The sequence below is a fragment of the Anneissia japonica genome, unplaced genomic scaffold (genome assembly GCF_011630105.1).
Source record: "Anneissia japonica isolate Jap-2015-1 unplaced genomic scaffold, ASM1163010v1 scaffold284824_len513422_cov204, whole genome shotgun sequence".
NCBI classification, from domain to species: Eukaryota; Metazoa; Echinodermata; class Crinoidea; order Comatulida; family Comatulidae; genus Anneissia; species Anneissia japonica.
The window spans coordinates 501571-514507 of NW_022732066.1; the positions used below are offsets into that span (position 1 = coordinate 501571).

The 12937-nt window shown below is 33.4% G+C and overlaps 1 protein-coding gene across 1 annotated transcript; it reads right to left on the minus strand.

Moving 5' to 3' along the window:
- Positions 1-956: 956 nt before the first annotated feature.
- Positions 957-11821, minus strand: LOC117115560 (RNA polymerase II elongation factor ELL-like; the record flags this gene model as incomplete). The annotated part of the gene is given in 10 exon segments (XM_033259410.1): positions 957-3272; positions 3754-3970; positions 4454-4692; positions 5250-5349; positions 6875-6981; positions 7584-7701; positions 8825-9163; positions 10545-10664; positions 11288-11385; positions 11774-11821. Coding segments are annotated over 10 exon segments (1497 nt in total), but the record flags the coding sequence as incomplete, so codon positions are not given.
- Positions 11822-12937: the final 1116 nt, after the last annotated feature.

Sequence of the window (12937 nt, forward strand, 5' to 3'; positions counted from 1 at the left end):
GTGAAGCATGCTGCCATATTTTGGCTACAGAATGAAGATTTACAGAAAATAGACACACTAGACTCTTAATACAGTATACTTTATTGCCATTTAAATAAATATGGCTGTCCCCTTTTCCCCATCTCTATACAAAAATGTTATAGTTCTTCAACTGATCCACTTCATTATTTCACTGAACCCATTAATTCACTTTCTAATTGTTAATTTCACCAGCAGACAAATAACATGACTTTCATGCATAATTTTAATGAAAATATGGGGAAATTTTCATAATTTTTATCCAGATAAGAAGATATTGTGATAATTAAAGAGGCATTCACGAATGTTCACATTATAATGCTTGTATAATCATCCTGAGCTTGTTTTAATATGATTGGCAGTGATTCAGCCAGCAGCCTAATTAATATTGTATGACATAATGAAGTGCAACCATGGGAATGTTAGAAACAGAAAATACACAACTCAGAGAGCATTACAAAATTAATTCACTGTTCATAATATTGCAATAGAAAGTGCTCAGTATATTTGAATATAACCACATGCTTACAATTATACATATCTACAGAAGAAAAATGGTGTAAAAATACAAAACTAGATTACTGTACTTCAAATATTGAAACACTTTTATATATACTGTACTGTATGAAGCAATCCATTTACTGCATGATAATAAATGCGGAGCCCTTAGGTAAGACTTTTTTAATTCCTTGTTTCCTGTACTTATTTTTTTTAAGATCATCCGCTAATTCCTCCATGGATCATCGGAGAGCAGAATAAAAAAAAAATTTGTGTTATTATTTATCAAATAATATTGCCAAAAACATTCAGATGGAGGAGAAAATAAAAATAACATTTTATTGGTGAATGTAAAATAGGATTGCTATAAATGCTTCAAATTTATATAATTAGGAAGAAATATACATATCTTATCTTTGGAGATTTTAATGAAGCGGAGGGTGTAATAAAAATAAAGATACATTTTTATTTTTTTCTGGAATTTCCATTTTTCGTGGCGGTGGGTGCACTGATTGGCAAAAAATAAAATTTTATTTTTATTTGAAATCATCAATATTTGCAGTCGACGGGTTTGCTGAAACAAAGGTATAAAATAAAGTCTTGCCTTATTCATCCTTAAACAAAAATAAAAATCCTGAGATCTCATTCCAGGGGTTTGTTTGAATGGAGAACGTAGGTTCATGCATACACATTCTCAGACCACTGCACATTCTCAAACCACATGATTGAGATCTTGGGATTTTTACATTTGTCTGAGGATGAATAAGGGCTCAGCATTTATTATGCGACTAAAAGAATCTTGACCATAATATGAATTCTATGAAGAGTTGAGATTTTTTCCTCACACACTTACCAACATAACATAGTTCATTTACATTACAGAAATGTCAACATAATGCACAACAATTTCGTGTAAAAACAAGAAAAAGAGAGGATGTAATTGAATAATTGATTTAGAACAATATTATTATCAACTTATAAGGGGATGTAAATTACTCTTAACAGTTCATTAGTTATATGTATACTTCCCCAATTAAATCTACATAGAAATAATTAACTGGTTTTGAACAAGCATTTAAAATGCCTTAACTATTAATTAATTTTTATTTTTTTAAAGAATCAAATACATAAAAGACACTAACTTTTATGAAGCAAATATATTTAGAGTCTCAAATTTCAATTACAAAATGTATAATTTTTAGACTTTACTGTTGATTTTTTTGTCACCCATATATCATACATGGTTTACTATATCCAAGAAAAGCATTATTATATAATATTTCCATGGTTTATCACACTTTAAGTACATAGTACATAAGCATCTTACTATGGCCTCAGCTATGACTCACTGAGTAACTATGTAAAGTAAATAGCACCATGGTTTGTCTATTGACTCCGTTTATTTAGGTCTATCAGTCAAGACTATTGACTTAAGGCATCCTCTTAATACGGGTTCTACTGTAATTTATATTTTCAGACTATAGACTTATAATAGCTCCACAGTATGACTGTGTAGTAATTTTGATGTCCTTATGTAGATTTGTAGATTTAAAAAGTTTATTAATTAGAGATTAATATGCATGAATAAATTGAATTGATTGAAGTAATTAAAATACTTATTTATTCAACAGTGTAGTATAGCTACACATTGAGAAACAACACTAAGTATCACTTAATTACCGTTTTAATGATTTAAGCTTCAGTTTGGCAATGTATACGTGAGTGATCCCGTAGTGGCAACTAATCAGAAAGAATAAACATTAAACTTTTTAACAACACATTATATGCAAATACTGTACTCTACACTTTAGTTGGCATAAACCACCTGAAATACCGTATATCAAAATGTCATTATCATACATACATATACCTCATAATTCCAATTTGAGTCTGCATATAATCCTAAAACATAAAAATCTTGATTGGTCTACCTGCTACTGCTTATGTGGCAGCTCATAAACAAATGTATATCTAGACAAGCTAGATCACAGTTACACAGTTCAAGAGACTAGGTCGTGAATGTGTGGAAATGCTACATTGGCTGCAATAACCAATCATCAAACAATTAAATTTTCTCAATCATTATAAGAAACATTTCATATAATTTTAAAATATGAAATAAAAATTCTCTCTTTATTTTATCTATATTAATTAAATTTATGCTGACCAATACCAGTTAGTTGGCAATTCTTAATTAGAAAATTCATCAGTGATTAGCCATCAAGCAAGCAAGGCACTACATTTTTAAAAGTTTTTAATTACGCAATTAAAATCCTCTCCTTTATATTATTCAATTTGTTAATTAGCAATGTATATCATTAAATAGCCAACACCATCATTAGATAAAATAGTTACTTGTCTTACTATATACTGTGGCCTATAGTTGTCAAGGTCAATGATTGTCAATTTTGTTTGAGTTTATCATTTGGTTCAAATCTTTAAAAAAAATTAGAAAATCACTCAAGATTTTCATAATCAATTCTTAAATTTCACAGAGCTGTTTATATTTTAAGTAGTTTTGTTGCCTCTAGATACATCCTTAATATGAGGCCAGGAAACGGTAGCCCAATTCCTACATATTATAGTAGCGTTAACGTCATTCCTTGTTCACATGTAGTAGTATGGTGGCGAGGCGATTGTGCCTACTATGAGAGTTCCTGCTGGGCATTGTCATATTCTACCACCAGACGTTTGATAAAGCTTAGTTTTCCATGCAGCTCATCAAACCTTGCCCTTTCTGCTTTGTACTTTTCATCCTTAAATAACAAAAATGTTAATAAAAACAAATCATGTGTCATTAACACAAATATACAAATTCATTCATTAGAGATTATCCATTTTTTACAATATTTTTAAAGGAGTACAAACAAATCTGGGGAAGGGGAAAAGTATGTACTTTTTTTAAGAGAATGAGAAAATAATGATAACAATCATTTTTATTGTTTGGAGGTTTGCATGGCGAAGTATTAATATATTTAATGTTTGCGGTACACCACATACTGTAGGTAGTTTTGAAAACGATTTTTGTTTGTTGAGAGTATGTATGGTGTACCGCAAGCATTAAATATATTAAATCATTATTTTATTATGTGCTCGCTTAGTGGGAAAGGGGCCACAGAAGTTTGATAAGGAGGCTTATGTTTTAGAGTATTACATAGGTTGGATATTAAAAATAATATGCATGGTGATGGGACATTTTACAAGATTTTAAAGTAAATAAAATATGAAATGACATACCTCATGTATCTTTTGATATTCATCCAACACTTTCTGTTCTATTTGTTCATACTCACTGCTATCAACATCCACTTTACTTAAACTCTCCTTCAGGTAACTAAATTTCATTTGCACATTTTCTATTTTCTTGTAAACATTTAAATACTCTTTATACTCTTCATTGAAGACATTCTTATATTTTAGTCTCTGCTCCGGATTGGTAATTTTTCTAAAATTGCTGAAAATAAAGAATAAAAGAGTTATATCATAAACATTAGTTTTTATAGCGCCTAACATTAATAAAAACTTGAGGTGTCTGATAGCAAAAAAGACAAGAAAAAAGCATGAACAATTAAAGATTAAAGTAAATTTGATGTCTGAAAATATGTACATATTGCCCACTATCATACGCATGCACTAGATGCAAATTAATTAGTTTGCATGTTGTGTATGATTGATTCTGTATCTAATGACCAGGGGAATAAATTAGTTATTTACATATGACTGAATTGTGTTTGATAACAATTAATGAATTATTGAAAAATACAATATGGTGTCACGCATTCTCATTTTAAATATTGACATTGATTTTGCACAAAGACAAACACTGTGTTGTGAATGGCAGTTACTATGACATAAGGAATGGTAGATAAATTGGTAATGAATATGTATAAAGGTCTATTATAATATATAATCAAGTGTGCATTATGCCTATATGTACCTCATATACTCTGGAGTCGACGAAGTAGAGGATACACATTCTGAGGGTGAGGGCGCATGTTGTTCTTTGTTACATTCTACGAATCCATTATCAGGTTTTGGAGAATTTCTACTTGTGCTAACTTCACCAGGGGATGAAGGACTGCATGATTTTGAGTCATTCAAGTTTCTTTTGGAATGTGCTATTCTTTGGATCTTAGGCAATTTAAAATCGGTAATTTCTGGCAAGATTGGTCTTTTCTGTAAAAAAAAAAAGCGCAATGTATTTGTATATGTACTCTGAGCTGGTTCATAAAAAAAAATTACATATATAATTTCTGTTTTAAGCTTTTATCAATTTACATACATAATTAGATTTAATAAAATTCATTGGTAGGAGAATAACGTATGTATGTGTTAAATGAATAAATCACACAATGAAGACACAAGCATTTCTTTATAAACAATAGTATACGAAGACGTAGGACCTACGACAGGCCAACAGAACTGCTGGAATATGTGAGATATCAACATGAAAACGGGCATGGAAAGTGCCACGTCAATATTTTTTATAAGTGCCGCTCTTGAATAAGCGCCGCACCAAAGCATCCAAACATTTTTTTAGATGCTTCAGCGCTGCGCTTATTCGAGCATTTACGGTATGTATCTCTGAATTAATGACTGTCGTTTTGTAAATCCGTAGCAAGAACATTCAAAAAGCAGGGCTTATTATTAGTGAAACAGTTCATTGTGTTCAAAGTCGCAGTAGGACATGAAGGAAATTAAATACAATAAACAAATGAATAAATGTAATTTACCACAGCTTGTTTAACTACTTTGCTTTCTTTGTCAACACTTGGAGGCTTTGGTGGGGTCTTCAGTTCACTCGGTCTTTGATTTGAATGCTTTTGCAATTTCCTGAGATTTAAACAAACATTATAAGACAAGGTTAATTAATTTCATGTAACCATTTCCAGGCTGGTATTGTTAACCGATTTTGTAGTGAAATGTCATTACCTGTCTGTTCTTGTAATTGAGTAGACTACACATTTTTTCTCATGCTTACAATGTATTAAAAATTTAAGTATCCTGAGTTATCCATTCTATGATTGACTATAGTACAAATCCCCAACACATTATGCATTCTTTATTGAATGTTATACGATAAAACTTGTCATCATCACATTTCGTTGAAGCACAGCTACATACTATACTGTGTTTTAGAGCCCACACTTAACTGATATACTGTAAATACCAACAGACGTTCAACTTAAGAATTTAAATAATACAAATATCCTTATTCTGCTTTTTAAGTACAGAGCATTGAGAGCTTGCTTATATGCGCTATATTAAGCTTTGTCCACACTATCAAATTTTCCTTGACAAAAAACTGTTGTATACCCATATATAGTCATGATGTGCCTATATATGGTCATGACCTGATGATGACATAATTAATGTCGAAATATTAAATCCCAACACGATGGCGTGTATTTCAATACTTGGAGTATGTATTATACTTTCTTATCTGAGATTAACCAGTGGACCTTTCGGTTTTTGTCATGAAATAGCACAGATATTCAAAGTTTGCATTTCAGATACCTTTTATAAACCATAAACTTTATCATGACCACCAGTGGGCTGAGCATTAGAAAGCTATTCATGATGCATGAACTTAGAGTGAAGCCTCATTCAGCTAATAGGGAGGTTTCGCACACGGTTTGTGTGATGGATACGTCATCATTTTGACGTCATACGCCGGCTGCTATCCGCTAAACGTGTGGACGATACGCATATCTCACTCACTACACGTAAGTGAAAAACGCGTAGGGGGATATTTTAGATTTCTAGTAGGATCTTCGTTTATTTTTTCACATTTTATGTAAGTGTAAAAAATAAATGTATCTTTAAATACGTATGTGTCATTTTTGTGACATTTGAAGACAGCAAATTAAGATAGGATGCGTCTCATTCTGGGGTATCAAAATGTTGGTGCTTTGACCTTGGTGGTGTCAGGATTTTGTGCAGGCCTAGGCCTACTTGTAGCCAGGCACTTTTGGGTCATAAACAATAGGGCCTATCACAAAATAACCAACACTTCTGGGCAACAAAAGAAGTATTTTTCGGCTACGATTTCCAATTTCCAAAACCTTACATATAATAATAAAACTTTGAGAAGCATGATGAAAGAAGAGAGAGTATAGTAAGCCTAAGCTAAGGCCCTAGGCTACGCCTGAATTGCGCTGTGATTGCGAAAATATCAGAATGGCTACGAACCGTTACAGATAGCTAAACGTATGCGTACACGTACTCAGTTGCGTGCGAAACCTCTCTAATACTGAACAATGTACTGGGTATATTAATTTCATATTATTACTGTAATGTCACAAAACATTATAATAGTTTATCAATAAACAGAATGAATATTAAAGGTAAATCTTACGCTTTAACAATATCTCGGTCTGCACTGGAATAAAAAGACCAGTCTTCCTTGACTTCATTGTACATGTGTCTTTGTAATGAGTAAGTATTGTCCTTTAAGTAAGCCACCTACAAAAATAAAAAAAGATATCAACTAGTATAATTTTATATATAAAAATAATAGGAAACAATAGTATTAATGATTAATTTGTTGTGTTGTATGTAGGAAGACCTCCTGACCATCGTCAAAAAGAGCAAGATGAAATGGTACAGCCATGTAACCAGAGCCAAGACACTGTCCACATCCATCCTAAAAAGGTACCACCCCAGGCAGCATGAGAAGAGGCAGACAGAGGAAGAAGTGGGTAGATAGCATTGCCAAATGGACTGGGAAGTCCTTTGCGGAGACTCAGATAGTGGCAGGTGACCAAGAATCCTGGAATGAGCTGGTCAGGTGCTCAAGTGCTCAGCGACCCTACGACCACACCCGGTCACAGGACCACTAAGCAGTACCTCTTTTGAGTCAGCTTGCTCTGAGAGTCACCTTCTAGAAAAATTGTTAAAAAAAGAAAAAGCCACTTAAATGTTGACATGTGCCAGGACATTAAGTGAGCTGTTTTAAAACATCTTATTGTATAAACATGCATGGCAAAAAGCAGTTGTAAGGTAAATTTCATTGAATCAGTTTTATCTGAAAATATTATTAAGTTCACTTAAGAGGAATAATTTACCTGTTGCAGAGTAGCACCAATTTTTTCTTTTGGGTTGGAAATTCCGTCCTTAGACAGTTTGACTAATAGCTCTACTTTTTTATAAGGCCTGACAGCCAGCCAATGGATAATATGTTCCCTAGAAAGGAAAAAACAACAGAAGCATAGTGTCGCAATGAATATGTTCAAGACAAAGGGTAACAACTAAAAAAATATTGTACATTGTTCATTCACGAAAACATTTATCAACATGAATATAAGATCAGTATGACCAATGGTTACGCTTACGCTGAATCACTTGCAAACATCATTAGAGCACATCAGACCATGATTAGACTGTGCAGTGCATGACCTTGTGACATAGTTAATTTACATACAAGCGTTGTCACGTGTAGCACAGTAGATAAGCAAACAGACCTCATATGCGAGGCAGAATGAACAACACTGTGCTTTAATCAAGACGTTGATGTGTAATGAGCCGACGAGCTTAAATGCGAATAAACATTGGCTTGATATTGGATATTTGTGTGTGATCTTCATTTATTGCCTGGACTTGACAGATTGTAAGGAAGAGATGTCTGAGGGTTTTCACTTGATAGTTATTGCAGTTAAAAATATAATTATAAAAAAAAAATTAAAAAAAATATTCTCTACACAAAATCAAATGGCATTTGAAAACAAAGAAATGGAACAGAATTAGTGGCAAAGAAAGATCAGAATTAGGTTTTTTTCAATTTTATAAATACTTTTAAATATTCTTGTTTTATTCCTTTTTTTAAAAATAATATTATATAGCAGACGACGATAGCATGTAGCGACTTTATGGAAACCAGGCTTTCACTTCTTTCAATTTAGGCCTCTGTTGATTCAGTCACCAAATACCACTCATAACAAGTTATTGTTTTTTTGGGTTTTTTTTTTCATATCTTGGCAAATCAGGCCTGATGTTACCATCAATATTGATGAGACGCAGCCACAATATTTATACTTATATAATTTATAAGATATGAAATACTCGCGCCTAGTGCTTAAACACAGCGTGAGCTACTTCACAACCCTTCAACAGTGTAAGCTGGGGGGTAACTTAGCATAGCTGGCAGAGAATTGCTAGCATGTGGTTCAAACCCTTAACAACGATGTTCAGAACATGAATGGAAATAGCTGCACCCAACCGCCTTCCCCGATATTGTTATTTGTTATATAAATAATTATTATACACAAATATTTAAAGTATACTAAATAATGATGCAAATACCACTTACCTGCAAGAAAGTTTGCTTGTAGGCTTTGTTCCTGGACTACTAGTATTACTAGCAGAACTGCTTTGACTAGAACTACTATAACCACTGCTACTACTTGTGCTACCATTATTGCTGCTGCTGTTGTTACTACTACTAAAGTGATTGGAACTATTTGTATTGAGGGAGCCACTGGGTTTATGTGTACTTAGGCTTGGTGTTCGGTGATTCACTTTTTGCTTCCATGATGGTATTGCACTTTCAGGTTGTTGTTGAGATTGGAACTTTCTCAGGGTGGATGTCGGTGTTCTTATCTTCACCTTCTTACCTTGCTTTAAATTCTTTTGCTCGATCACTTTGGTACTTAAGGGAAGAAATTTTAAACAAAATTAAGAATTTTTAAATTCAGAAACATTTTCAGGCTATAACACAAACAATTGTTATCTAGACTGAATCTCAAAATAGTATTTCTAACGAGGATGATTATGGAACATTATTGTTGGGACTCATATACTCATGTGAAAATATTGAAATTCGAATGTCTCTTTAAATCATATTGAATTCAATTACAGTCAAGTATACTTTTTTTATCTAAAGTTAACTATAATATTTATACATTGATATCAACACTGTGAAATTATTTCTTTTGGTAATATTATCCTCATGTCATCTTCATAATTTTTATCAACACACTCACATGTAGTGCCAGCAAGAACATCGCCATTATTGCCACATTGTTATTATCAATTTTGTTATCAATTACTATCATCCATTGCATTACTCTACATCAGGGGTGGGCAAAAAAATCGGTCGGAGGGCCAAGCTGAGTTTTCGATTTAACACAGAGGGCCGCACCCAAATTTTTATTTTTCCAGTGACCTTCCAAAAACCTCCAAGCACTGCTTTTACACCACTTTTTTCTTAGTTTCAATGATACTTTTTACATATGATCGGTGTCAGGCCGTCAAAAAGAAGGTGTTTTTTTATCCAATGTTGCTTGGTGAGCCGCACACAAAGAGTTTTTATTTCATTTTCTCGGGCCGCAAAAAAATTCGCTGTAGGGCCGCATGCGGCCTGCGGGCCCCACTTTGCACACCTGTGCTCTACATCTTCCTTCATGTATAATCACTATCATCATCAATCATTTTCATCATCATCTTCCTTCTTTTTAGTAATCACAATTCTCACATTTCTTGTAGCTTAATCTTTTTTATGCATTTCCTGTCATGTTTCTGTCCTGCTTCCTATCTATCTTTTATGACCTCTATCAATAGTCCTTTCTCTCTTATGTTTCCAATTCAGTTTTTCTCTGATCACACTTATCTTCTCTTTCTGACACATTACTTAATAAATATGCGTGCATCTGTGGACACTTTTTGTTCTTGATATTAGGTTACCCCTCCCCAATTTTGCCACTAAATTTTAAAAATTTCAATGCACTATGTTATGTGCTACTCACTTATCTATTCTGAAAAGGATGTGCCTCTCCCCTTCGAACAAAATTCTGGATCCGCCCTGTGGAGCTATAATGTTGTTAATGGATGTGTGTCTGCTTTATGTAGGGTGGTGTGGGGGTTATCTGTGTACATGCAGACACTTCTTTGTGTAACTGAAGCTCTTAATATTATAGGTTACCATGTAGCTAACATACCATGTAACAAAATTATTGTATGTTGTGTTGTGGATGGATGTGTGTGCCTTATGTGGTAGTGTATCTGTGTATATGTAGACACGTTTTGTGTACCTGACTTTCTTGAGCTCTTCCTCTGCTTGCTTCATTTTATCTGAGGTTGCTGTGTAGCTATCATCGGTGGCTTTGATTGTCACTTTGTTCATTATACAGCCAATGCTTTCAATACGATCACTATTAATTAGAAGAAAAAAAAAGATTGAAAACAATTCTACTATTAAAAATAATCTCCAAGTTAGACTAATAGCAAGGCAGTAAAATCTACAGTATGTAAGTACTGTAAGTAATGTTAGGAAGTCTTTAAGACTATAAATATAGTTTCCTTTGGGCTAGCTAAATTGTTTATTTACTGTTATAAACATTACATTCATTTATGTGCATATTTGTGCATTAGAAATTTCTGAACATGTAAATTTGACTCATAAAGCATGTTGTGATTATTATTACTTAGTACTCAATTATTTGCTTTTGAAAATTTTTAATAATAATAATAATTTTGTTTTTTATCAGTGTGTTACACTTGCATCTCAAGGTGCTGTCAACCACTTATTATTGTTGCTACTCTAGTGACAACTGCTCAAAAGATATATATTTTTTGCTGGCTTTAAAAAAAAAAAAAAAGCCTTATGTTCCTAAATATTATATCCCATAATGTCAATGTGGATTGCATCGAAGCCAATCAAGGATGAAGAGTCCAGGATGATTAAATTTTTACAAGCATAAAAGGATGAATATGTGTTCAACATTAATATTAAAATCAGCAGGCTGACAATTGTTAGGCCTGAAAAAATCCTTACTGGTACTTGTGTTGAAGGCATTCACAGCTGGCATCGGGAAGAGATGTAACTTGGATTTTGAACTCTCTGCACCCAGAAGCACCAGGCAATGAAATGGTCTGTAGCGAAACAAAGTATTTTGATTAATAACCCACTACAAAATTAAATTCAAGCATAAATATTACTAGGTGACACCTTCAGGACCAAAAAAAAAAAAAGTCCCCTTAATAGGGTTGTCCCCACAATAGGGGTGTCCCATGAATAGGGGTTAACTGTAGTGTTAAAGAATATATTTTCTTTCATATTGTGGCTAAGAAGGGGTGACCCCTTACAGTAACAGGGGTGTTGCCTTAATAGGGGTGTCAAACAAGTGGGATTCTATTATATGGTACAGTATGAAATGTAGTTACAATTGTGCTTGATTGATCCTGTTAAAGTGTTGTGCAAATAATATAAAGAGTCAACAACATATAAAAAAAAAGGAAGAAAAAAAAAAAAACAACTCACTCCCTGGTTGCTGTTAAAAGATATGCTTCCTTTCCTTTTGGGGCCATGCTATAAAAAAGAAAAAATAAAAAAGAAAGATTTAGACAAAATGTAAATTTTACATTTTACACGCACTATTCACACCAGATAAAATGATACACAAAAAGGGGGCGAGGGAAAAATTTAGCAATCCTCCTCTGCTACAGGACATTCCATCTTCTGCGTGAAGCTGCATCTGCATTACAATATCACATGTCATGTTTATTTTCCATAAGAAAAACAGACATTGCAGAGAAAAACATTAAAAGAATTTGGTTTACCAACTCTAGAGTATAGGGGCTGGAGAGTTGGTGTCATTCAGGTTTGAAAAATTGTTCATGGTTAAAGTAAACTGGAATTTTTCGAAAAATGTTAGGCCTAGGCCCCTCTACATCTACAGTACAGCCTCTTTATATATGCACGAGAGTCTTTTTTAAGACTAGCTAAGGCTTACGAAGGACCATTTAAATTTTAAAGCGCACAATGCTAGAAGAACACTAGGATAAATAAATTTAACTATTTCAAACAGTCAATCGTATTGACATTCCTTGGCATTATTTCTCACATTAACAGTGGGGGATGTTTTCGCCACCATAAAATTACCTTTTCCTATACTTTCACACTGATCGTACTGTAAGTTTGTCACATGACTAGCTGTAAACAAACATTGCCGAATCGGTCTTTTGGAAATTCCATGGTTTGATTGATTGGTATTTACGATAGGAAAGCCTGTGTAATAGCCATTAAAAGAAAGTTAAAATTGGATGATTTTAAAGTTCGCCGCAAAATTAATCTGCTAGTTAACTTTCACAAAGCAATACTGGGTCACCTTGCCGTACCAACGCAATTGATTCTACGACATGTTCAGCGGAACACACAGAATTCAACTGCAATGTGCAACTAGGGTCTACATATACCAATTGTCTCAAACAACAACCAAAGACTGGAATTCATTACCCCATGAAATCACCTGTTTACAAAATTAAGAGCCGTTCAAATCATTCATCCATAATCACTTCAATGTTCTAGAAGAAGCATAGTTTCAGTGCCACTAAAGCATCCTAACCGTGTGAACCCTAACTTTTAGGTTGTTGGATAGAATTTAGACAAGACAAGAACCAATTTTTGTCATCTAAACAGCAGCCT